At 45.8% G+C, this 26,342-nt stretch overlaps 2 protein-coding genes and 1 non-coding gene across 8 annotated transcripts in view; 1 reads left to right on the forward strand and 2 right to left on the reverse strand.

The window, feature by feature from the left end:
* Positions 1 to 4,021: 4,021 nt before the first annotated feature.
* On the forward strand, positions 4,022 to 13,822 carry F2 (coagulation factor II, thrombin). Its single transcript, XM_062635848.1, has 14 exons — positions 4,022 to 4,180; positions 5,084 to 5,247; positions 6,153 to 6,177; positions 6,384 to 6,434; positions 6,879 to 6,984; positions 7,068 to 7,198; positions 8,558 to 8,854; positions 9,190 to 9,303; positions 10,241 to 10,367; positions 10,814 to 10,981; positions 11,290 to 11,463; positions 11,630 to 11,808; positions 13,052 to 13,122; positions 13,541 to 13,822. The coding sequence occupies exons 1-14, from the start codon at positions 4,102 to 4,104 to the stop codon at positions 13,682 to 13,684; spliced, it is 1,830 nt and encodes a 609-aa protein (XP_062491832.1). The 5' UTR covers positions 4,022 to 4,101; the 3' UTR covers positions 13,685 to 13,822.
* Positions 13,823 to 15,165: 1,343 nt separating this feature from the next.
* The window catches only part of CKAP5 (cytoskeleton associated protein 5), a 51,744-nt gene continuing 40,567 nt past the window's right edge, over positions 15,166 to 26,342 (reverse strand). For all 6 annotated transcript variants that reach the window (XM_062635850.1, XM_062635851.1, XM_062635849.1 and 3 more), the window contains 11 exons: positions 25,290 to 25,463; positions 24,928 to 25,048; positions 24,112 to 24,291; positions 23,675 to 23,862; positions 23,198 to 23,273; positions 22,214 to 22,402; positions 21,970 to 22,107; positions 21,366 to 21,449; positions 21,113 to 21,272; positions 18,968 to 19,122; positions 15,166 to 17,553 (listed from right to left, as the gene is read on the reverse strand). In XM_062635850.1, coding sequence (XP_062491834.1) covers positions 17,299 to 17,553; positions 18,968 to 19,122; positions 21,113 to 21,272; positions 21,366 to 21,449; positions 21,970 to 22,107; positions 22,214 to 22,402; positions 23,198 to 23,273; positions 23,675 to 23,862; positions 24,112 to 24,291; positions 24,928 to 25,048; positions 25,290 to 25,463 — 1,720 coding nt within the window. In that variant the 3' untranslated portion in view covers positions 15,166 to 17,298. The remainder of the gene's footprint in view (positions 17,554 to 18,967; positions 19,123 to 21,112; positions 21,273 to 21,365; positions 21,450 to 21,969; positions 22,108 to 22,213; positions 22,403 to 23,197; positions 23,274 to 23,674; positions 23,863 to 24,111; positions 24,292 to 24,927; positions 25,049 to 25,289; positions 25,464 to 26,342) is intronic.
* On the reverse strand, positions 24,773 to 24,882 carry LOC134172651 (small nucleolar RNA SNORD67). Its single transcript, XR_009967976.1, has one exon. It is a non-coding gene; the product is annotated as a small nucleolar RNA SNORD67 (small nucleolar RNA).

Here is a 26,342-nt window from a genome sequence, read left to right on the forward strand (position 1 = left end):
TTTCTTGTGTTATATCCACTAAATGGTACTTTAATTAATACATTATGGGCTTTGAGTGCCTTTCTTACTGGGATCCACAACAAACTCTTGCACCAGTGCATTACATTTGGTGTAGTTGGCAGGATCCTGGTGAGAAACCCCTTACTGAAATAAGTATAGTGAGGAAAGGATGGGTGCCTGCCTGGTCCCATACACCAGCATGGCAAACAGTTAGATGCTGTGCTGCATTGTAATGCAGATAATCGTTATGCTTTGGGGCAGCAGGTCACTTGGCTGGCTGGAGACAAGCTTAACCCTTACAGCTTCAGGCAGCAAGCACCGAACTCTCCTGGCTGGCAGGGCTTCACCTGAAGTCCCTGCTCAGCAGCTCCTGTATCCTCAGCAACAGGGGAATCCCTGTGTGAGGGGATGGGGCTTCATCCTTTGTGACTGTATCCAGAGTGTTACAATTGTGAATCAGACTGTCTAACTCACTTTAGGAACATATTCAGAAATACCCCAATTGAACCAGGAAACTATCCATCTATCATAGAGCTGATGAAGGCCCAAGAAAACAGGCCAAGGCCAAACCCTCAATACTTTGCTCCTTGGAAGCTGGAAAAATAGTTACATAGGAAATAAACAATTGCCAGAAACTTTCTTCACTTAAAAATAAGAGTAAACTCATAGAGGCAAAGAGATCAGAGCTCCCAGCTCTGTTGAAAGCCATCACTCTGGGAGGGTAAAGGTAAGAATCTTCACTCTCTTACCGTAAGAATAGCATCCATCACTCGTGGGTGGGTGAAGGAAGGGAGAAAATAGATATAAAGAGTTGCTTATGGGAACAGCTACCAGATGTAAGCACTGGATGTACAAGGAACATCCAAAGCTTCCAGTAAGTCAAAGCCCCTGTAGAGGTGACAGCTGATGCACACTGTCCTGCTGCAGGGGCTAACTACGAGAATGGGAGAAACAGAGAGAAGCTCTAGAAGCACATCACAGAACAAGAAAAGGCTGCGATGTGAAGAGCCAGCATCTGTAATTGCCAACATAGAATCATAGCCAGAAAGGGCTGGAAAACATCCCAGGATGTAGTGAAAATCTCCAATTATAAAGCAAAGCCAGTGTAAAGAAATAGATGAAATATAAGTGATGGATGTAACCTTGAGTAATCTTGAGCTAAAAGGTTGCAGCAGTTACAGTTATCAACCTAATGGCCCTGGCAGGCGGGTTTGTCCCGTTTCACAGGGGGAAAGAAGAACAGCAGCTGGAAAAGAAGCATCCAGAGATAGTGACGGGATGGTTGCTCTCAGTGAGGCTTTTCTTCAAGTGCATAAGGAACACAAGGATTGTAGAGCCAGAACAGAAGTAACATTAAAGGAATATGGCATAGCTAAGTATTGGAGGATATTCAGACCTGCCTGATAACCAGGCTTAACTGCTGTGTTCTACTGTTGTTCAAAGTTAACCTTACATAGTGCATGATACCATAGAAGGTGCTGACACCTTTCCTTTGAAGGAAAGAAGAGAAGGAATGAAGGAAAAAAGAAGTGACTGAGAATATTGGCAGTTCCTATGAAGGGAAATACTCTGGTGATCTGTGTAATGAGATGAGGAGGTGCAGGCCAGTGCTGCACATGCCACTTGGCCACAGGATGAGCTTAGCAGCTACGCCTAACTGGGGAACCTATATCCTTTATCTCAGAGTGAAGCTGCATATTTGTATGTGCACATCCTTTTGATTGACAGCAGAAATGACAAATACAGTTGTTTAGCTCCAAGAAAAGCCTATGAAAACCTTTAGGACCATGACACTGGTGAACTGCAGCACAAACACCAGTTCAGTGTGGCATGTGGTGATGCTGTATTACTTGGTGTTCCCAGCATCTGAAGGGTTTAACATTATCTCATGCTATCCCATACCCCAATTTAACCTTCAGGAATTACCCCCAACAAACTATATTTTAATCAATGCTTTACAGAGTGTGGGTGCCTTTCTTATTGGGATCCACAATGAACATACCTGCAGAGCACAGCAGCATCTGTCTCTCTCATCACTACAGCTGGGAGTCGGCAGCAGTCTCCCTGCAGTGGGATTTCTTCCCTGCATTCACATCCATAGGGGCCTGCTCAATTATTGAATCGTGGAATGGTTTGGGTTGGAAGGGACCTTAAAGCTCACCCAGTTCCAACCCCCTGCCATGGGCAGGGACACCTTCCACTAGAGCAGGGTGCTCCAAGCCCCTGTGTCCAACCTGGCCTTGAACACTGCCAGGGATGGGGCAGCCACAGCTTCTCTGGGCACCCTGTGCCAGCGCCTCAGCACTCTCACAGGGGAGAGCTTCTTCCTTATATCTAATCTCAGTCTCCCCTTTGTCAGGTTAAAGCCATTTCCCCTTGTCCTGTTATTCTTGTAGCCCCTTTAGGCACTGGAGCTGCTCTCAGGTCTCCCCTTAAGGAGCCTTCACTTCTCCAAGCTGAACCAGCCCAGCTCTCTCAGCCTGGCTCCAGAGCAGAGGTGCTGATACCTGCTCAAAGCAGCCCTGAGGTCACTTGTCCCACCTGCAATGTGAGACCAAACACAGATTATGGCATAGACAGTAAAGAACCTGTCCTTGCTGCTGCCCTCCCCATCAGCTCAGCAGGACCCTCCATTGCCACATGGGCTCACACAGACGTGGGGCCCTTTGTGCCTCCTCCCACAGCCGTGGTGGTGCCTGCTGTGTGTGATGCCAGCAGCTCTGATTTCACCTGCCCTCCAAAACCTGCCTGTGCCCTCTGCCTGTGAAACAGCACGGCTTGTGCTCAATGCCATCCTCCTCCACCCAAGTCATGTCCATCCAGGGCCATTCCTAAGGGTGCCTCTCCAAAGCCCAGGGGTGTGTGTGCATGAGGAGACACTTAACGGAGGGAGGGAGGAAGCCCCTGGAGCTGCTCTTTGTACCAGTGGCCACAGAGTCATTCCTCAGCCATCCTAATGCTAATATTTGCACTCCTTCCATGGAGGCAAACATTACAGCCGGATCTGCTGCACAGAGGCAGGACATGCTCCCTGCGGGCAGAAAGCACCTTGGTGGCATGTGGAGCACCCGGGGCTCCCCCCACCCTGGTGGCTCCTCACTCCACCAACTGTCTGCCTGGCGCAGGAATCACTGGAGCTTTCCCAGCTCTGGAAGCCCGGTTCTTGACTCAGTAGCTGATGACATCCCAGCTATTCCTGCCTCGCTGTTCCTGGAAGCCCTTGTTTTCCTGGCTGGCTTTGGGTGTGCTCATCAGAGCTTCGGTTTCCTTTTGGATGGACTTCCGTGTGTTCCGCTGGGGTGGGAGCACAAACTCGATGCTGCTCCACCATCCTCCACTCCACTGGGAATTGTTAATGCAGTGGGAAGTTTGCACTGCCAACGGCACTGCTGACCTAATGGGAGGAAAATTCCACCTGGGCTGCCTCAGGCACCCCAGTTCTGCTGCTTGGCGTGGGTGATGGAGAAGGGGAAGACTTAACCTGTGTGTTCTGGTGCTGCAATAGCTGGGACTGAGCTCGCTGATAACTGCAGGGAGAAAAGACAGGTTAGGGGGGAAAGTGAGGTGGGGCTTGCAGCTAAAAACAGAAGGATTGGGAACGGCTCAGGAGCAATCCAAGTCTTGCTGTGTGTGAGGATACCGAAAGACAGCCTCTGAGATTAGGCAGAGGCAGGGACCCAAGCCCATGATGCGCCAAGAGCTGCATGGACCCAAGTGGCACCAAGGGAAGAGGTGCGAGCTACTCTGGATGGGGCCTCTGGCAGAGACCTCTCCGTGCCAGCCTGAGTTCTCCCTGTGCCAGGCCCATCCCCTCACTCCTCCTGCCATCTTCCCTGTTAGGAAACGGGATGCTAATTGTGGTCCTGTGGGCATCCAGAGACGTTTCAATTGTCTTCCACCAATCAAGAAAATGAAGATGCCCTGAAAGGAGGGAGAGATGCCAAGAGAGGAGGGATAAGAGGAGCCCCGGTCCCTCTGTCCCTGACACACCACGACCTCTGGAGTCCTGTTTCCTCATTCTGGTTCAATATTAACCCAGCGGGGCTGTGACTCCGCTGTTCCTGCTCCCTTTGCATTCCCCCGCAGGCAGGGCTGTGCAGCATGGCACACCACACAGCCAGCTTCCTGAGGGGCCTGCTCTTGTCCAGCCTTCTGCACCTCACACTGAGCCAGGCTGGAGGTAAGACACGATGGCACGGGGACAAGGACGGTACCAGTGGGGGACAGGAGAAAGGAGGCTGGGTTATTTCTACCCAGGAGCAGAGCCAGTGACAGGTTTTCTTGATAGGGCAGAAGGACCTTGTAAAGGGCTGAAATTGAGAGTGAGAGGATGCTAAGAGCAGAGTGAGCACAGGGCTTTCCTGCAGGGGAGGATGCAGCAGCATCCAGCATGTGCTGACAGCAGCTCAGCGGATGTTGTGGATCACTTGAGAGATGGTGGGGAAGGGGAATGTGGCTCAGTCCAGGACCACATGCAACACAGCTGTGGGCCTTTCTGGGCTGCAGCTCCTCAGTTAACCCAGGTGGCTGCAATTCTCCATTGCCCCCACAGTTCTACCTTATCTAGACTTCAGGTCATACGCAACATGCTGCCTTTGTGCTCACTGCTGCTTTTCTCTTATCAGTGCCTCAAATCTATCTATCTTAATACGAGGTTAGGTCCTCTCTGACCCTCTGCTGTGTGTGGGAAGAGCTGTCTATGGCTCTCAAATCAGGGTCTCTGACCATGAAGATGGAACCAAGCTGTGCCCATTGCACCAGTCTGAGGCTGGCAAGACAAATGCAGTGGCTGGCAGGGAGCAGTAGCGGGCTCCACGCAAACAAGCCTCGACCTAACCACAGATGAACAGAGCAGCTTTGCTGAGGATAGCAGAGGGTTCCTGTCACCTGTGCTGCCCAAGCGATGTGAGCCCTGGCACACAGCGAGCCCGCTCTGATCGCATAGACCTGAGAGGGCTCTCGTCTCTCCGTGTGTGGCCCTGGGGGAGGCTGTGGGACCATCACATCCGCTGCCTGCGGAAGGGAGGGTAAGTGGCCCCCCGGATGCGAGCCCCCCTTTGACTGCACTGTTCTGACCCCGTAGTTTTCCTGGAAAAGGGGCAGGCGCTGTCGGTGCTCAAGCGCCCGCGACGTGCCAACAAGGGCTTCCTGGAGGAGATGCTCAAGGGGAACCTGGAGCGGGAGTGCCTGGAGGAGAGCTGCAGCTACGAGGAGGCCTTTGAAGCCCTGGAGTCCACAGTTCAGACGGTACGGCTGCGGCTTCCCGGGAAACAGCCCCCCGGCTGATCCCGGTGGTGGGGGGCCAGCGGCTCGCACGGTGGAATGCTTGGGTGTTCTAAGGGAGTTTCGCTCCTGCAGCCGCGCCAGGGAACGTAGCTCAAAGCTCAGGTTCCTTTCCCTGCCTCTCTCGTGTAAGCATGCAGTGACAGAGCCTTCGCCTTTGTCCTCAATTGCATCTTCCACCGGTTCGGATGGTGCTGCACACATTTGAGCTGCCACAGTCCCAGATGCTCACGGGAGAGCTGGCTTAGCCACCAAACACTGAGTGCAGGGGCCTCAAAGTCCTTTGAGCTGAAGCTTTTGCAGCATCCTTCCCTTGTCCTGGCTTCCAGACTCACTGACTGCTGGATTTGTTCTGCATCCTTCTTGGATGTGCTCCTAGCCCCAAGGCCGAATTCTGCACCCAAGAATACAACAGTAAACAGATAGACAGGAGCCTGAGCCAGCAGGATACAACCTCTGTGGGGTATTTCTACAGCAATCATCCTCAGGCTGCACAGCAGAGACATAGCTCCAAGAGCTGAGCAATACCTGCCTATGAGCTGTCTGTGCCCTTACACGTTCTGGGTTCAGCTCCTTGGACTCCTGCCCTGGAGCCCAGGTTCTGCTTCCTCTGCAGGCTGATGGAGGGTGCAGCATCTTTGGTCTGTTTAGAAACAACAGTATTGATTATTGAGTGTGATGAGTGGCAATGATGTGGTTTTATAATGGATTGTTTTGCTTTGTTGGACTCTGTAGTAACTGGTATCCACAGAGCTAGGTCTGGTCCTTGTGTTGTGATGGGGCAATGCAAACCTGCTAAGCAAGGGCTGATGTTTCACCTCTCTACACTTAAATACATGATTTTTATTGATTTCCTTTTCTTTTTGCAGGAGGTATTTTGGTCAAGATACCAAGGTGAGTCACTTCAAGTCCTGCAGGTGCTCTGCTATCCCTTAGGATGCGCTGTCCATCTTGGAGAGATGGCTCCCTACCCTCTCACAAGAGCTCGCTTTCCAGGACAAAGCACTTGTGTTTTGTCCCTAGGTGATGAACTGGCTCAAACCAGGATGTTCCTTTGGATTCCTTTCATATAATGCGTTCATTTCCTCTTATTTTCCTAGTATGTCAGAGCCCGGGATGGTCCAGGGCAGTTCTGGATGCTTGTCTAGAAGGTAAGAAACTCATGTTAACATCAGCTCCCAGATACAGGAGTGCCAGGAACTTGCTTCCTGCAGAGCTCACAAGGAAAAAGCCATAATATAACATTGGTGAAGCCACTGATTAGAAAGAAAAGTAGGAAGAGGGGAGTTTGCAATTCCTTTCTTCCTCTTTATTTCCCTACTAACCATTTCCCAAACAGCATGGGGATAGATAGCCTTCTCCTTGTGAGACAGTTCCCAAGGCAACCTCTCAACAGGCCTCTGACCTGCTCCCGCAGCCAAAGCAAAGCACAGAGCCTCAGGGAGATGCTCTTCCTACCCCATGCAGAGAATGCCTGTGCATGTGCAGGCTCATGCAGCAGCAGTTAAAGGGAGTTGTGGGATGCTAGCTCTGACCTTGACAAACAACATCCACTTCCACCGGCCCTGGCTTACCCTGTGTTGGGGTTTTGACAGGTAACTGCTCTCTTGGGCTGGGCCACAACTACAAGGGGACCATCAGCTACACCAAGTCAGGGATTGAATGTCAAGTGTGGACAAGCAAATACCCACATATACCAAAGTAAGTTCATCTCCCATGCACCCCTAAAGGGTGCTCCAGGGTGTCCTTGCTTCCTTCCTGGCCTAACCAGCCTTTCCTCACAGATTTAATGCCACCATTTATCCCTACCTCATTGAGAACTACTGCAGGAACCCAGACAACCACGCAGAAGGGCCATGGTGCTACACCCGCGACCCAACGGTGGAAAGGGAGGAGTGTCCCATCCCAGTGTGTGGTGAGTCACAGCTCCACATGCCATCCCAGCAAGCCTTCCTCTGGCAGGGAACACTGCACTGAGACTGGCACTGACGGTGCCAGGAAGGATCTTACATGAAGAGAGGTCCTTCAGAGCAGAGGAGCTGCATCTTAAACAGTAACAGAGGTGAGAAGGTTCTCCCGTAGTTGCACTGAGGGGGATAGAGAACCATCCCTGCACTTAGCACCTTCTCATTGCTCCACCCTACAGAGCTGTATCCCCTGGGGCTTTGCCTCAGAACTGGTAGAAAGCAGAGAACCTTCTCACAGCACAAGTTTCTCTTCCAAAAAAGCAATGAGACAAAACTCACTGAAGTTAACAACTCCAAGTGAAAAGCCAGAGCGGTCACAACCATTGTGACCATAGGGTGTTGTGAAGCTTGAAAACCATTGCCATTGCCCTGGTCTGCAATGTGGGAACTGGAAACAGACAGTGCTATGCTTTGGGGTGATCAGGCATCTGTGTTATCCCCGTTCTCTAGTTAGCTCCTGACTGACTCCTTGCTGTTACACTTACACATGCATGGATATGGGCAGGAAAAGCCTTGCTTCTGTGCATGGATGTGGCAGGACTGTGCTTTTGTGCACAGCTGCTTTGCAATCATGTTGACATGAGTCAACCTCACGCAGAAGCAGCCTCATGGATTAAGGTGAATGTGACTTGCTCAGCGGCTGTTGTGCTCCAGTGTGAGCAGGAAGAGGGTCTCTCTTCATATGGGGATGCCCCCAGGGCACAAGGAGAAGGCAGTGTGCGGCCAAGTAGAGCATGATGCTGCAGAGCAGGTAATCTGGTACCCACTCAGGAAATGCTGCTTAAAGCTTACAGCCATTAAGACACTTGCAAGAAGCAGCGTGGAAAGCCTGGCAGGAACATTTTCTCTCTTATCTTTAGATATAGAAATATTGGCCAAAGTTAAATTTGCCTCTTTCATAGCTCATCACAGTAAAAGCCTCACCCAAATACGGGCTAGATACACATTTGAGTAAAAGGCATTGGAGGTTCTAACACAGCAACTTTATGCTGCTTGGGCACCCCATCCCTTGAGCTGCTTCTCAAAGATACCCCAGAAAGGAACACAATATTGTCCCTCACAGCTTAATGGTACACAGAAATGTGATGAATAGTGCCAGCCTCAACTTACCCCCATTGAAGGAATCTCCTCTGACACTGCAGTATTGGAGAGGGCCACCACATGCATGGGAGTACGGTGGGAACTCCCAAGCATAACAGGACACCCCATGGAACTCCAGGCCCCAGTGAAGAGGCTCCAATGCTGTTTGCTAACAGCACTTCTGAGCACAAAGTGATGGCTTAAATCCCAGCTCTCTGTCTTTCCAGGTGAAGAAAGGACGACAGTTGAATTTACTCCACGGGTCACACCAGCAGCCCCACTGGAGCCCTGCGAAGAAGAGAAAGGGCTGCATTACACTGGGACCCTCTCAGTCACTGTGTCTGGAGCTAAGTGTCTGCCGTGGAACTCTGAGAAAGCCAAAGAGGTGCTCCAAGGAAAACACATCGACCCAGAGGTGAAGCTGCTGGAGAACTACTGCCGGAACCCAGATGGAGATGATGAGGGTGTCTGGTGTGTCACAGATGAACCACCCAACTTTGAATATTGTGACCTGCACTACTGCGGTGAGGAGCCTGCATTGGTTTGGGTAGGCACAGGCAACCAACAGCAGTACGTGTGGCCTGGGAGGCATAGACAAGGCAGCCCTGTATGTCCAAGTATAACATGTACTAACCTGCTGTACCTGTATAGAGCTGTTACACTTCTCATGTGTTCACTTCTCTCTGGTGGGAGAAGAGCTGGTGGGTTTCAGCTCTTCCTCTTTCCAAGAGTGGGCAAAGAGCATTAAAGAAGAGCAGACCCACTGTGCATGGAAGGAAACATTTACACTGGAAACTGCATTGTGCATTATGGAAGCTGTAACTAGGCCTTTTAACATGTTGGTCTTTGTCTCTCTCAGACAGCTCGCTAGAGGATGGGTACGAACAGTCAGAGGGAATCTCCGGCCGTACCACCCTTCCTCAAGAGTTCAAAACCTTCTTTGATGACAAAACGTTCGGTTCAGGAGAAGCAGGTGAGCAAATGGTCGATGAGAAACTTAACATGGGCTGGCTTCAGTGTGCGCTCACAGCCCAGAAAGCCAACCGTATCCTGGGCTGCATCAAAAGGAGCGTGACCAGCAGGTCGAAGGAGGTGATCCTGCCCCTCTACTCTGCTCTTGTGAGACCTCACTTGGAGCATTGTGTGCAGTTCTGGTGTCCTCAACATAAAAAGGACATGGAACTGTTGGAACAAGTCCAGAGGAGGCCACGAGGATGATCAGGGGACTGGAGCACCTCCTGTATGAAGACAGGCTGAGAAAGTTGGGGCTGTTCAGCCTGGAGAAGAGAAGGCTGCGTGGAGACCTCATAGCAGCCTTCCAGTATCTGAAGGGGGCCTATCGGGATGCTGGGGAGGGACTCTTCATTAGGGACTGTAGTGGCAGGACAAGGGGTAACGGGTTAAAACTTAAACAGAGGAAGTTTAGATTGGATATAAGGAGGAAGTTCTTTACTGTGAGGGTGCTGAGGCACTGGAATGGGTTGCCCAGGGAAGCTGTGAATGCTCCATCCCTGGCGGTGTTCAAGGCCAGGTTGGACAGAGCCTTGGGTGACATGGTTTAGTGTGAGGTGTCCCTGCCCATGGCAGGGGGGTTGGAACTGGATGATCTTAAGGTCCTTTCCAACCCTAACTATTCTATGATTCTATAAAAGCTCCAGATACAGCATCACTGTTTGTAGAAAGGCTGCAGGTCCTTCGCACAGGGCAGTCACTCATTCTCAGTGACACCAGCTTGCCAAGTGCTGTCAAACTGAAGGACCCTCAGAAGTCAATCTCCAGGTACAACATCATGGAGCTACTAAGTGCTTCCTTCCCAGGCTCTTACAGCTTAGCATGCTGACCACAGACAACGCTCTCCCCTGTGAATCAGGGTAGTAACAAAGGCAGATGACCTGGGTTTTTGTTTCCAGACTGTGGCACTCGTCCTTTATTTGAGAAGAAAAAGGTAACGGACAAAAGTGAGAAGGAGCTGCTGGACTCTTACATTGGAGGCAGAGTTGTCCATGGGGACGATGCAGAAGTTGGCAGCTCTCCTTGGTAAGCGTTATCTTGCCGTGCTCTTCCATAGGGGCTCTCCCTTAGCATGCAGGCATTATGGCTTCTAATCAAAGCTTCTCCAAGTGGTTGACAGGGCTCTACTAAAACAGCTGGACAGAAACTCTCCTCGGGGGCCAAGTGCACCTCCACCTGGGAGAGCAAGAGTGCTGGTGGGTTTCATCCTCAGCTCTTCCTCCTTGCAGCTTTGCTGCTGCAGAGAGGATAAGAAACCCCTCTGGGTGAAGGGAATAGGGTTAATGGCCCTCTACACAGAACATGCAGGTCCAGGGAAGCTTTTCCTAGAGCACTTAGGCAGTTCTCTGTCAGTACAGCACAATGCTCTTCCCTGCTCACTGCCAGTTCTGCTCTTCCTGCATGACACTAGGACACACTCAGCCACCCACATGTGTAGTCCTGCTAAGTCTTCCTCCTTCCTTGTCTCTCAGGCAGGTGATGCTCTACAAAAAGAGTCCTCAAGAGCTGCTGTGCGGTGCCAGCCTCATCAGTGACAGCTGGATTTTGACTGCTGCTCATTGTCTGTACTATCCACCCTGGGACAAGAACCTCACCACAAATGACATCTTGGTGCGGATTGGCAAGCACGTAAGAGCAAAGTAAGAGCCTGGATGAAGTGGGAGGAATCTAGCCTTCCCCTTGGGGTAATGAGCTAGTGAGGTTGGCTATCAGTCCAGTACCAGTAACACACATAGCCCTGTCAATAGTGGGATCTAAGGGAGCTGCCATTTGCTGCTCTTGCTGCTCCCAAAGGCTGAAATGAAAGGGAGGGCAGAAGCATGCCAAGCCTGAAGGGGTGCTCTGGTGCAATTGTCTCAGAGGGTACAGAGCACCTGAGAGTACATGAACCCCAGAAGAGTCTCACTTGCTACAGTACAGAGAGTTCTTTCCTTCATGGCTATTTCAGGTATGAAAAGAATATAGAGAAGATTGCTCTGTTGGATAAAATCATCATCCATCCCAAGTACAACTGGAAAGAGAACATGGACCGAGACATTGCACTTATGCACTTGAAGAGACCCATCATCTTCAGTGACTACATCCATCCTGTCTGCCTGCCTTCCAAAGAGGTTGTGCAGAGGTGAGGAGACAGTCCCACAGGCCCTACAAATGCAGCCTGCAATAGCTTCCTTTGGGCCTTCAAAGCAGACCTAAAAAGATGCATTATTTGGGCTATTTGCATCAAGAGAACCAGGCAGGAGAAAGCTGTTCAATGCATTTGATTATACCTGCACTTCCTTCCCCAGGCTGATGCTGGCAGGTTACAAAGGGCGAGTAACTGGCTGGGGGAACTTGAAAGAAACATGGGCCACCAGCCCCAGCAACCTGCCCACAGTTCTGCAGCAGCTCAACCTGCCCATTGTGGACCAGGGAATCTGCAAGGCATCCACCAAAGTGAAAGTCACTGACAACATGTTCTGTGCAGGTAAGTAGCACTGGAGACAGTAGATTATAGACATACATATACATAATACTGATAGATTAGTGTGGAAAACCTAGTTGCTCATGTTCTGTTAAATTCCTGTCTAATAAATTTGAATAGGTACACATCTATACTCATAACTTGGGAAAGAATATTTCTTTTCCATGTCACATGCTATTTTATGGACCCTTTACAGCTCTGTCCCTTCTCTTCCAAGCTAAGTAGCATTGATTTAATCTTTCTTACTACAGAAGGCTTTCTGAACTTCCAATCATCTCTGTACCTTCTTAAGGCTCTTCTGGCACTATACCCTTTTGGAGAGAGAATAGAAGTGATCCCAGAATTCAAGATACAGAGACTATGGATTTACCAGTACCAGTTTAATGCTTTCTGCTGTATTCTTCATTTGCCTGTAGGAACTGAAATGGCCTGCACAAATCTGCCGTAATTGACTCAGTTTGTGCTCTTGCATCTAGTAAGATGTGATTGCTTGAGTTAGGGTGGAAGCCAGTTTCCTACTGACAATACACTGTTCTTATGGTTTCTTTTTCTAGACCAGGTTGGATGGGGCTTGGAGCAACCTGCTCTAGTGGAAGGTGTCCCTGCCCATAGTAGGGGGCTGGAACTGGATGAGCTTTAAGGTCCTTTTCAACCCAAAGCACTCTAGAATTCCATAACAGACAGCATTCTTAAAAGACAGCATACAGCAGAAAAGGGGAGATACAGGTGATGGGAAAATGAAGAGATACCATCTAGTCCATCAGGAATTAAAGTGAAATCCCTTGCCTCTTCATAGCAAGTCTGTAGGAAGACAGCTGGGGAAGAGAAAGAGCAGAGCCTGCAAAGTGGAAGTGAGGATGGCAACGTGTCTCCATAGTAAATACAACCAAAGAACAGGGTACATGGAGTACTACACACACAGGAGTTTGTAAGACAAGAGAAAGGCACAGTAGCTTGAGCTACAGCTACTGAACATGGTGGCAATCGACACCAACAGCAATTCTCATGAAAGAAAACAGGACTGAGGTCAGAGGGAAGCACAGGGTGGATTCAGGAAGGCTGCAGACAGCAGCAGTTACCTGATTTACATACAATATAAAACACAAAACAGCTTCCTAAATTTCAGTGCAATAGTTGGCATGAGAGTAACCTCTTGGATCTCAGCAAACAGATGCAGCAATACTTCAAGGAAGAGATGGCCAACACCAGCCTGCGGTCAAATGCCCAACTTTCTTCCTGCCTGCAGGTTACAGTCCTGAAGACACAAAGAGAGGAGATGCCTGTGAAGGGGACAGTGGGGGACCTTTTGTAATGAAGGTATGTTCAACTGGATTGAGCTCATAAAACACACAGAGGTAGGTTAGTGCTATTCTGAACTTCTGTAATAGTCTAAAAAGCAACAGCAAAGATGGAAACTGCTGGAGTGGCTGAAGCAAACCCATCTCATGCTCAAGGTGAGCAACCGAGATGAACCCTGCAGGCCAGCCCCACTTCTGTACTGAAGTTCTGAGCTACTCAAGGTCTCAGCACTGAGAGATCAGCTGCAAAGACTCAAGTGATGGCCAATTCTCACTTAAGAGGTTCAAGAGTAAAGTTACTCCAACAAGCTGGTGTCTAGTAGATGACAGTCTTAATTCCAAACCAGTTTCCATCAACAAACAGGCTGGGTTATATACAATGCATAGACCCCAAAGTATCTTGCTCCTTGTGCCAATCTCAGTTTTCTTTGCTTTAGAACCCAGATGACAACCGTTGGTACCAAGTGGGAATAGTTTCGTGGGGAGAAGGCTGTGACCGAGATGGCAAATACGGATTTTACACCCATGTATTCCGCCTGAAGAAGTGGATGCGAAAAGCCATTGAAAAACATGGGGGATAAAAGCATTACCTTACTTGCTCCTGGTTTTGCTACAATGCTCCACTTCCTACAATAGAAGCATAGAAGATCCTGAAGTAGAACAGTAACATCCTTACAACTCAAAGTATTGTCTCTTGAAAATAAAAGTTCCCAAAACCATCATCTTTCTTCTGTTCCTGCTGAGTTTAGTTGCACTTAATGGCACAAAGCCATTCCAGTAGCCAGGAGTACAGACAGAATGGAAGTGATTGCACTGGTGATTACCCGTTGTGCTTCAAACGGGTCCTTCTCCCTCTGCTATCAATAGATTTTAGACCTTGGATGACAGCCTTAAACCAGTTGCAGTAAGCACAATCCTGCCCCCAGGCCCTGTCCATTCCTTCCCTTCAAGTCAACTCATTTTCTGTTCTAGAACCAGTCAAGAATGCACTGGTGATAGTCACCTACAATAACTGTGGCATTACATAGAACACCAATACCGGTGTCAAAAGCAAAGCAACTAGAACCCATTTTGAGGACAGACCTTGTTCTCAGCTACAACAGCAGACAATACCAGCACCACTGTTCATAAGGTTAGCACCTTAAGAACTTAAAGCTGCTAACTGTATACAGTTCATCCAACAGAAGAACATGGGCCTGCATACATTAAGTGGCACTTCCATTACTTCCATACTGTATGGCAGTAACTTTCGACATGGCAGGTGGTGCTGGGTCCTCAAAGTGCATTTTCCACCTGCAATGCAAGATTCAGAAGGAAACAATTAATGCATATTGTCCAAGGGCCTCCAATGGAAGCATCCTGCACTATACCCGCTTGGTTGCCTTACAAAGCCTGCTCAGGGATCACTCCCAAAAGCTTTAGCTCTTTTATCAACTTCCTTTAGCAGCAATGTGTGCCACTGAAGACTCAGCAGTAAATACGTATTTTTGAGTAGCCAATTTGTTCAGCCCAATTTTCTCTTAAAGTAATGATGAGATTTGGAAACTGTCTTTGCTCTCTATGACACCATATTCCTAAACTTGTTCACAGCGCTAGCAAGCCACAGAAACAGGCAACAGTGAAACTCCATTGTGATCCGTATTAAAGTGTATTAAGCAGCAGAGTGACTATGTTTAAAAAGCGAGATATCCACCTGAAGTTGGATATAAATGAAGTTCAGTTCGTTGTGATCAGTTACTATCACACCACCTCCCTGAAGATGGCTCACTTAAGAACCAACTTGAACACAACCCAATTTGATCGCCCAAAGAAAGCATAAAACCAACCTCTCCAATACAGCTGAAGAAAGAAACCTCACGAGCTCCAGTTCCACAACTGTTTAAACCATCAACTACTGCAGGCATCAGGCACTGAAAACGTTTATCCCTCCTCATGTTTAGCCTCACCCTTTCACTGCTACCTCATCATCTGTGATAAACTGCACATCTAAGAGGGCAAGAGGGACCATAGTTTCTGGAGTAAGGCACTGGAATGCTGACTTGTTACAAACAATACAGAGGAATCATTTTTAAAATTCAGTTTAATGTTATTTAAATATTGTCTGGGCTAGAGATTAGGCTTTATTAATGGATGTGCACAAGTTTTAGTTCAGAACTCCCAGGATATTGAGTCCAACCAAACACTACAGAGACAACAGGGCAAAAACTCGTTCATAGTAAGCAACTGTACCTTCTGCTTCTCAATTATTCCTGTATTTCCCTTCCAATTCAACTTCAAATTTAAAATAGCTGTATGCAGGTTTGCAGGCAGCGCTGGTTTAAACATCCTGAGCTAATTAACAAACAGCTCTTCAGAATGGCTACTGGACATGGTAAAGGAACACATGGATCAAATCTTAGTTTCAAAAAGCAGCTAGTCATTGAGAGGTAGTGGCAGTAACTCCAGTGCCAGCCAACACAAACCATTCACAAACAGCCCCAAGGTAAGTGCACAAAACCTCAGCGCTTACCACGAAGGGCCAAACCTCCACTTGTTCCACAAGAAAAGTGCATGCCCAACTTCAGGTTAGGAAAGGAGACTGGGACTACTAAACTGAGGTGGTGGAGCAATGAATGGCATCACGTCAATTAACACAGGATGGAGAACACTCGCAAGTCACCTGCTACCGCAGTGTACAAACTCACCATAAGCACCAAGCAGTATTACAGCAACTGCAACCCCAGCCAAGGGGTCCTGTAAGAGGAAGACTTCAGCCATTTGCAGAAGCTCTGGCACAGATCTGCTGTACAGGTACTACTTTAAAGCCACATTTCCACTGTAATCAGGCAAGACAGCTTGAGTAACAGCCCTGATGCAGAGACTGCTGGTCCACAGAGCAAACAACGAAAGCAGCAGTTGCATGGAACAGATTAAAATCTAGAGCAGAAGTGTGCTATTTTAAGCCTGCCTGTCCAACTTGTCAATAACTTTGTTCTAGCTATGGAAGATGTGCAATTTATGCTTCACAGCCAGCTCTCTGATGGAAGTGAAGTAATAAGGTGAAAACATGAATGACAGGGCTAGAAAAGCTACACAGGATATGTCTTAAGTCTTCACACTTGTAGCTTCTGAAAAAGGCTAATCAGAAGACTACAAAAGAAGCAGTGGTTATAGCTTTTGCAGACTAGAACTACCAGGTGTCTTAGTTACACTAAATAGTAGAGTCTGCTTACATCAGATGTTTAAGAGCAAAAAGGATGTGGTGATGAGGTCTACCTGCATGAAGAGGACTGCGTAACCGAATGAGTTCAGGATACATGAGTCCACTGGCTGTACATCCCTGCTAATCTATTCCATATCAACAGCAGCAGGCTCCCTCAAGGAAAGCTTTTGTACACAGAGGGGCAATGCTTAACCTGGGTAAAGGCATCACAAGGACTAGGTAATTTAAAATAAGCAATTTAAGCAAAGTAAATAGTCTCAACTTACTCTCAAGTTACAGAAACATATTCCAAACAAAAAAAACAACTATATGAAAAATGCACTACTGCTTATAGAAGAAAGAGTGCAAAGTTTCAGGATTGCACCTACAAATAGTATATATTCACTCATCTTCCTTATAACCAAACCCCAAGGTTCATGTCAAGAGTAGTTTAGTTCAGTTTCTAGATGCCCAGTCACAACATTCAGGAATAGAGAGTGACTTCTCTAACCAGCAGTCACTGCTGCTCCTAGAGGCTGGTATAGTTAATGCAAACTTTATTTACAAAAGACACTTAAATTAGTTACTTCATGCCGTGTGTCCATACAGAACCAACAGTTCAAAGATTACATGGAGAAGAATTCACAAAATTAAAAGCGAAATCACTAAAGATCTTCTAAGAGTTAAGAACTAGGAAAAGATCTTAAAGACAATTGTACAAATAAAAAAAAGTATGAGAAACTAGTCTGAGCAAGAATATGGTTGTTTACAGGTCTGTACACTAAAACTAATACACAGACAGCCTTCTATTGTCAAAGAGATGCTCACTGAGAAGCAGAGTATGTACAAATACTTGTGCCACAATGACTCAACCCCCAAAATCCACGGTATTATACATAAACCAGTTTGTATACATTAGGCCTAAATGAGGCCATTTAACTATGAAGACTTCTAGTTTAGTAAACTAAAGCTGAAGACAGCCCAAGCAACAGTGATGCCGTGTCTCTTGCATCTTTATTTGCGACTGCTTTTTATTCTCTCCAATCTTTTTTTCAAGTCATCAATATTAGCTGCTGCAGAAGAGGGTGAAGCCAGAGTAGTGCCAATGCCAGAGGAATGAGTCTGATTGGAGTCCAGGTCCAGATGTTGGTACTGCTCCCGTGACTCACGGAGCTGGGAGAGCTTACTGTGAAGCATATCTGTAGAGGATGCAACTGTAGGGAGTGCTGGTTTAGAGAGCAGAGACGTCAGAGGTGGTCTGTCTTCTTGCTGCAGGGAGAAGAAAGTGAAGTGTAAGATAATGGCAAAAGCCATACAAGAAGTACAAGCTATAATCAATGTCTTTTCATCTTCACACTGAAGACAAGAGGAAAGGGAAGAAACAACACAAAGGTGATCTGGACCAATACTCAGTTGCTAAAGTCAGAACCACGCACAAAGCTAACTCCAGTACTCAATTCCTATCATTCAAGTAGCTCATGTTTAGCTTGATGTCAGTAGGGACAGAGGAGCTATACAGTCTTTAAAGATCATGAATTTACAGCAGACCAGTATTTTACCAAGATGGACAGTGTAGCCCTGAACAGACTGATGAGGCAAGAGGAAAGTCCATGCCCACATACAGCATCAACAGGCAATGATGCTGTGCATTCTGGACGAACATTCCAGAATGGTTGGCAAAATCCACTCTGACAAAAGTGTAAATTGTCACTTCAAGAATGGCTTGGGTTGGAAGGGACCTTAAAGCTCATCCAGTTCCAACCCCTTGCCATGGGCAGGGACAGCTTCCACTAGACTAGGTTGCTCCAAATGCTGTCCAACCTGGGCTTGAACACTGGCCAGGATGGAACACTTGCCACTTCCCTGGGCATCCCGTGCCAGTGCCTCACCACCCTCAGAGTGAAGAACTTCTTCCTAGTATCTAATTTAAAACACTAAATCATTGTTCTTCCACCAACTGATACCTCCATCTATGTTTATGACCTTAATACTATTGCCTAGGAAACATCTCCCCTCCTCAGAGGGCAGCTGATGCAAGTTTGCAAAGGTTAAAACAGTGATGTGCCTGTATGACTGTTCCTACATTAAACATCACTTCTCATGTGGCTGAGTGCAAACTTCAGTAGTTGGCACTGGCTTCCTAACACAATCACCAGGCTGTCAGAAATTTTGGCCCACAGGTTTCTAACGCCAAGCTCATTCAGCATTTCTGTGCTTCAGTAGCCATGCACTCAAAACATATAAAACTTCATTCAAAGTCTTTGTTCAGCTCTTACAGTTCTTTTAGAGCAGAAATATATAGAATTGCCACATCACTCAACTCAGAGATCAGTATATGTTAATCTATAGAAAGCAATAGTTTAGTTAAACCTTTCTGAGACTCAGCTACATGGCAAAGGAAGATACCAGACTACAGGGCTGCAGAAATAACCTGCATATGTACTAGTGCTGCAGAGTGAAGTGAAACATAAACCTACTTAACCATGCAATGAGTTTAAAGCCATTTATACTGGGCACGTGACATGCAGTGAATAGCTAGGACACGCACTATAATTAAAGATCATTGATTCTGATTGGAATCTGCCTTTAGTACAGAAAAAGCAATCATGTGAATTCTTAAAACAAAAACAGCAAGAGATGAAGTGCCTCCCTGGGGGTTTACAAGAGTTGTCAGGTACAATACCTTTGCATTGTCAAGGCCACAGCGCTGCCTGAGGATTTTTAGTCTTTCCAAGTAAACTGAAGGCCCCACTTCCTCCCCATTTGAGTTTCCTATGGATGAAGATACAGTGTGGGTAGAAGCAGGAACACACGTTCCTTCCATCTGAGAAGAAATTCCTGGAGGATGAGGGGAAGAGGAAGGAAAAAAAAGGAAGATTAAAACCAAACAAGTGTAAAATCCTTGGTCATTTCCTTGAAATAACATGCAACGGATGAAGAATCAACCAACCTACAAACTAACAAGCTATTTACATTTGCTAGTACAGGCATATGAGCCCTTTCATTTCCTTGCAAGAATGACAGCTGAAAACCAGAAAAAGTATTTGAGACATTGAAGAAGCAGCAGCAGAGCAGCTCCAGAAGTAGTGCTGAGACTGACAGCTGAAGTAGACACCAAGAGAGAGAGGAAGATGCTGATATGGAACAGCAGTAACCATGATGTCCAACAGAGAACTCAGCAACGGGCAGGATGGGAAATATTTGGAGACTTCTGTCTTTTTCTAAGTTTTGTAGAACTTCTGGGCAGACCTCATCACTGATTCTAACCCCTCTTTACCTCTCATTCAGGTCACTTAAAACTGCTGCTTCTTCCAGTTCAATCTGAAATAGTGATTTCTGGAAGGTATATAGGAAGCTTTTTAAAGTTTCCCTACAGAAAAATTAGGAAAGGATTTTACATTATGGGAAAACCTTTCCATTGTGAAATGGACAGCAAGTTCTAACACTTGGCATGGACAGGGATTTCTTTTCACTTGTTTACTGCAAGGGTACGTAAAATAGACAAAAGGAGAATTAAGGTGAATAGCAGCCTTCCAGTATCTGAAGGGGGCCTATAGGGATGCTGGGGAGGGACACTTCATTAGGGACTGCAGTGATAGGACAAGGGGTAACGGGTTAAAACTTAAACAGGGGAAGTTTAGATGGGATCTAAGGAGGAAGTTCTTTACTGTAAGGGTGGTGAGGCACTGGAATGGGTTGCCCAGGGAGGTTGTGAATGCTCCATCCCTGGCAGTGCTCAAGACCAGATTGGACGAGGACTTGGGTGACATGGTTTAGTGTGAGGTGTCCCTGCCCATGGCAGGGGGGTTGGAACTGGATGATCTTAAGGTCCTTTCCAACCCGAACTATTCTACGATTCTATGTACACTTTAGTCTAAATAAAGCACGGTTGCAAGATGCAAGTGTCCTTTTTTGTTGTTTTTTTTTTTTTTACAAAAAGGAAGGTAGGGAGAAGATAGATAAAATTGGGGCACAAATTCTGCTTTGAAACCTAAATGCTGAGCTAACGTTTCACAGTTGTACAGACTTTTGGGATGAAAGAATTTCCTGTCCTATCTAGTCAGGCATTTAGGAGGTTCTGAAAGAAATACTGTAGTATAAAGGGACAGGAGAAGGAGCAGTAGTAGGAGAAAGTCTCCCAAAACACTGAAATGTAAAAGAAATGAAAGTTAAATGTAGCTTTGCCAGACTGCGTCTGTTTTTGCTGTCAGCTGATAATTTGTCACATACACTCCCTAATACTGCATTGAATACTCATTTGTGCTTATCCGCAATGAAAAGACTCATTAACAAACTAAGTGGTTTCCAGTAATTTACCCAATTAAAAAGCTGATTGATTGGAAGTGGGTGAGAGACTGCTACAGAAACAGTTCATGTTATTTTAAATAAACTTCGCTTCCACAGCAAACAATACTATCAAAAAACCTCTTGTACCATTTTAGTAACCAAAACATAAAAGGGGAACCTGAGAGCTGCCGCTGTTATAAACCAGCTGCATACTTGATAGAAACAACTCTTGATAACCAGACAAATGAAGCACAGGTTAATGTTCAACCTACATTACAGGATATGAATTAGAGCTACTTGTTTAACCAAGCTTTCAGGTGTTTCTGACATTGACTGTGACGGTGGTTTTAGCATCTTTTTGTAAACATAGAGTGCACAGCCCCTGCAAATGGTGCCTCATAAAGCAACACGAATGCCAAGAAAATATATAACTCACTTTGGAAACCCATAAACATCTGCAAATATTAACTTCTACCAGGGGATATAACTGCCCTCCTATCTCTGCTTCTTATAGATCCATCAGTTCTGTTATAGCACTTACCCGTAGAAGCAGCAATTCGTCCTTTCCCCTCCCGTTCTGTTTCTATCAGCCGGAGCCCTCTTTCCACATAGCTCTGGAAGAACTGCGAGGAGTTTTTCAGGAAGGGCTCAATGTCTGCATCAGAGTATTTCTTTTTGTATTCATACAGCTCTGCTAGACCCTGGGAGGGAAGAGTTCCTGTGCGTTACTACAACTGCTGCATCCACCATTCTAATGTATCATGCTTTCTGCCTTGCAGGAAGGGAGCACTTACCTCCTTAGTGTTCTCCTTGGAGCCAATCTTCTTAAATATTTCTGCCAAAATATCATTCACTTTGGCCTTTGAAGCCTTTTCCTCCTAAATAAAAGAAATCAAAGGACGCTTGTAAAACAAAGTGAATAAAATGAGAGGAAATTAGACAGAACTACAATGTCCTCAGACCTGCTAGCTGGATACAGAGCTTTGAAGATGAAGAAAACCTGGAAGCAGTTAAGAGTTTTACCTAACCACCATTTACACAGAATGAGAGCAAGAATATCATTAAGCTCTAGGACTCCTGAAAAGTCAGTGTTTAAAGCCTGTTTTGGGTATGGTTAGCTTTTAGTAGATCAAATGCAGTATCAGGCAGCGTAAAACCTATGCTGCACACCTGAATATCCTGGAGAATACTTCATCCTGGGATATGCATGGAACATTCAGGTAATAACAAAGACACGCTGCAAGTTGCCAAAGCAGCCATAAACGAAAGCAAAACTAGAAGAACGTTTCCAACATTAGTTGGATGCCAGAAAGGCAATTACTAGTTCATATTTCACAATCACAAAAACCTTAACCTGCCTTACATTTCCCCTCCCTACCAACATATTTCATTACTTACTATGCGAGAAGCTCCCTTTTCTGTATCCTTATCAGCTTTGTTTCCACTCTGGTCCATGGAGTGTTTCACTACTCTACACAAGTGAGCCTCCAGCTCAGACTCATTTTTGTTGTCTATCATTGTTAAATGATCCAAGATCTAAAACGAGAAAAAAGGGAATAATTTAAGAAAGAACAGAAGGAAAACCTTTAGAGACTGCATAAGAATCCAGTTCAAAAGTAGACAGACTAGTGACTGCTCTGACCTTGGGCCCTTTTAACTTGCACAGAGTGTGAAGCAGAGTCTTCAGTGTCCTTATAGGAAACTCACTCTTACATTGCTTCAGCTTCTCTTTGGGGAAGACCTTCATGAAGATGTGGATATCCAGTAGAATCCGATCCAGGTTGATACTATTAATGGTTTCCGGAAGCAAACGCACCATTCTCCACAGACACTGGAACAAGAGAGTGAATTAAAGTGAGACAACTCAAGGAAGAAGTATTTAACTATATAAAGAGATTGTACAAAACTATCTTCGAGCCACTTCACTCCGCTACTACATTCAGGCACACACCATACTTGTCTGCTCAACCTACATTTGTATTAGTATGTGCTTTCTCTTTGTAACTAGCTGGACATACTCAGATCCTTCTTCAGAGCTGATGTATAAAAGTAATGCTGACTTCTCTACCAGTATATGGAAACTGAATGCTTTGCATGAAGAAATTTCAGCAGATAACGCATATATGCTATGTACAGTCACACACGCACATATTTCTTCTTTAGGTTTAACCTCATTAAGAACACCTAAGTTGTCTTTAAAAGATGCCAGTTACAAAAGGGTGTTGTACTATAAAACAAGATCATACCCATGCCTTGAATGCAGACATTTGCATGTTTTCTCTGCCTATCCTTAGCAATAACATAATACAAGCCGGCTCCAGCCTGGGACTGTTTGAATCCATGGTACAGTGCTGTGCTTAAGCAAATAAGCCCACCAGGTGACCACACGCCTCTGTATGGAGCTTGTATTAGTACACATGAGCTTTTATAAACTACTAGCAGGTGTAAAGCTCCCCTCCTGGCATACATGACATCACTATATGTAACATCTAATTGTAAGATTATAAGAGTTCAAAAATGTTTCAAGTTATGGTCACCAATTTCTTTATTTTAATACGTATCTGTTGTTTCAGCCAAGCTAATTCAGATAAATCACCTAACTTCAAAACCTCTACTACAGGCTCACCTTCATGACAAGCTCTGAAAACTTAGGAGAGCTGGCTGTTGCTAGCAGGCTGTCTTGGAGCAAAACCAGCAGAGCACTAGAAGGAATAAATTTATAATAGTTACAAAGGTAAAAGTGCTATGCACAGAAAGATGCCATTTCCCCCCACCCGACCCCAGAATATAACAGCAGAAACTGGGGTTAGTCATGGTGTGAATGAGCTCTTTATCATTCTAGAACACTGCAAGAGTTAAGAGGCAGTCTGCTGAATTACAAAGCATACAGAATCATCCTAAACTGGTTCGCTTAGCCTGCCTCCAGCTGTGCAGATTGTGCAGTCATATTCTGATCACCACTGGTGGTAATTCTTCATTAACTGGCTGAACTATTCTAGACATCATTCTTTGCCTACAGAATGGCTAACAAAAACTTTACCATTCAGGGAACACACAAGAATGGGTGAAGAGAAGCAGTAATCGCCCAATTTTTATTACATACCTCAAGATGTTGGTCTGGTCAGACTTCTCCAGGACTTTCACTACCAGTAGGTTGACTGATCGGATGACCTGCTCACCCTCCTCAAGGTCTTCAAGCCGAGAATCCAGCATTAATGTAATAAGACCATGCATTAGATCCTTCAGCACACCAGTGGAGGCTTCTCGAGCGAGACTCTCGATCTGAAATAGCTACAAATTGAAAAAAATATTAGGAGCTTTTCCTGCTTTAATACAGCCATTCCTTTAAACTACACTGTCAAACCATTTGACATCCCCTTTGTCCCCTAAAGTATACAGCTCAGCACTCAAGGTGTAAGGAATATTAGAGCTTAATATTAAAGTGTGACGGGTTAAGAGTGGCTGTATTCTGTATAAGCAAACAGACCTTCTTCCCTTCCCCGCTCCCTCTTCACCTTAACGCTTAGGTCAAAGCCTTACCGAGATCATGCTCCCAATAATACAGCTGTAAAGTTTGACTATCTCATCTTTGTCAAGCTTCTCATCTGCCATATGCGTGTTGTAGATTAGCCGAAGCTGCATGAACGTAGCTATTAGGAATTGGTCAATGTGGCCAGACATTGCTTCTGCTTTGTCTTCCTGTCTGAGAACCTCATCAATCTAAGATTTAAAAACAAAATATCAAAGTCAACAGAATGCAAACAGTGCAAAATAACTGTGATTTAAAGAAAGACTTATCTATAGAAAGTCTCCGACAACTCCGTTTGACAAGGCACTTTTATTCTTTCACCTAAAATCCATAGCCAGACTTCTATTGCTAATCCCATTACAACCAATTAATGATCTTTTAGAGAATTCCAATCCTATCTCATATGCAAATGAAAACAAAATGTTGCAGGATGAATTCTGGAATTAACAGCTTTATGAAATCTCCTGGATAGAATACTTCTAAGAAGTTAAAGCTATCCTAGAAAAGTATAAAAGCTATGAGGCAAGACAAATCATTTGCTCAGGATCCACAAAACAGTTAGCATTTAATAGTCAAGTCTCACTGAATTAACTAGCTTTTTCATTTTTTTTCCGTAATGCTTGTGTGTTAACAGCCTATTCTACATCATCCACATGGAATTTCTATTGCTAAAGCGAGTCAGATGGCCCCTGTGCACTTAGTTTTGTCATCAGGGAGTTCTGAGCAGAGTCCATGTCACCCGACACGATTGCTCCACCACAGTGCAACTCATCACCCTCGCAGACGGTTTGGTACACTGTGATCAGTTGCTATTTTACTTCACTTACCTGTGCCAGAGCCTGGATGCTTGTATTTATATCACCACTAGCTACTTGGGAAATGACAAAGTTGATAGTAGAAGCTGTGTTACTGTGCATGTCATCGAAGTGTGGAGATACAGCCCGGATCCTAAACAGTTGAAGAAAAGAGGATTCATTACTCTCTGGAGGGATGGCTCCAATTCACATTAAACTTCTATATTTCAATATTGGTTTAGAGATAAAAGTATTTCATTCTTCACAGAGGATACTCAAGGAGGAATAATTTAACATGTCTTTTGCGCTACTTGTTAAAGACACCGATGCTGCATTTACAAATGCAAGATCCTTTCACTATACAAACGCATAAGGAGAACTCAAACTAGACTTACTTTGGCTCAGGAATCAAGACTGGCTCAAAGATGTCATCTAGTTTGTGCTGTACAAGTGCTGGCATCTCACATCTGACAGTACCATTGTCATTTTCAATCTCATCAAGATCCAGCTGAAACTCCCGTGGAACCGTATGTGCTGTCTCCGCATGCCCACCCATGTTGCGATTTTGGCTACAGAAACCAGGAGAGAGGTGTTTATTACATACACACAAGAGGCAAGGGCACTAGCATCCCTGTTAGCCCTAAATCTCTCTGAATAGCATAGATTCTGGACTTCTGATTTCACTCAAACCCTCTAACATAGCCCCCTTTGCCCTTCCTCTTGCCATTAGTAAAACAAGGTTTTGTAGGCCAGATGAGCAACTGCTAGTTACTTGGCCTTCCTAGTTTCTCTTATAACCCATCACAAGACCTCCTGCATCTGTGTTAGGTGTGCACTGGTTCATTCTGAGAGATATTATTTTAGATTACTAGGGTAGGTATCAATGGAATATAATGCTCAAAAGTGGTTTTTTCTTTTTAAATGATGGATAGGACGCATATGCAACCTTGCAAGCTCATCTGAACTTGGGACTCTCAGCAGCCCACATGACTTGTGCTGCATAGTAGGTTTTTCCTCAATGAAATACTCCAATACGTAGTTCTCAACAGGAACTTTCATTCTAAGACAGTGAGCAGCGGCAAGGAATACAGTTTGAGCTTTTTATATCTGGTACTGTTGCCACAGGCTCTACACAGTTCACACATGCTCACCCAGTTCTGTGCTTTATGTTTGTCCTGACAATTTAAAACCAGGGTTCAATCAATACCAAGTTTAATGTAGCACAGCAAATTCTCACAGTATTCCTAAACAGTTGCTTAACATGGAAGTGCCACGTCTGCCTGCAGTTTGGTCTATAGCCACCTTTGACAGAAACACATAGTTTTGGTTTAAGTCAGAGACCTATAAATAATGTAGAACTGGCCACTGTCAACCTGTCACGGTCAGGAAGGGATGACTAGCATAGAAATGGAATGATAGAAGAGCCTTGCTACCAAGGAGTTCGTGGG

This window comes from Pezoporus occidentalis, unplaced genomic scaffold (genome assembly GCF_034315485.1).
Source record: "Pezoporus occidentalis ecotype Australia unplaced genomic scaffold, CSIRO_AGI_Poc_V1 ctg46, whole genome shotgun sequence".
NCBI classification, from domain to species: Eukaryota; Metazoa; Chordata; class Aves; order Psittaciformes; family Psittacidae; genus Pezoporus; species Pezoporus occidentalis.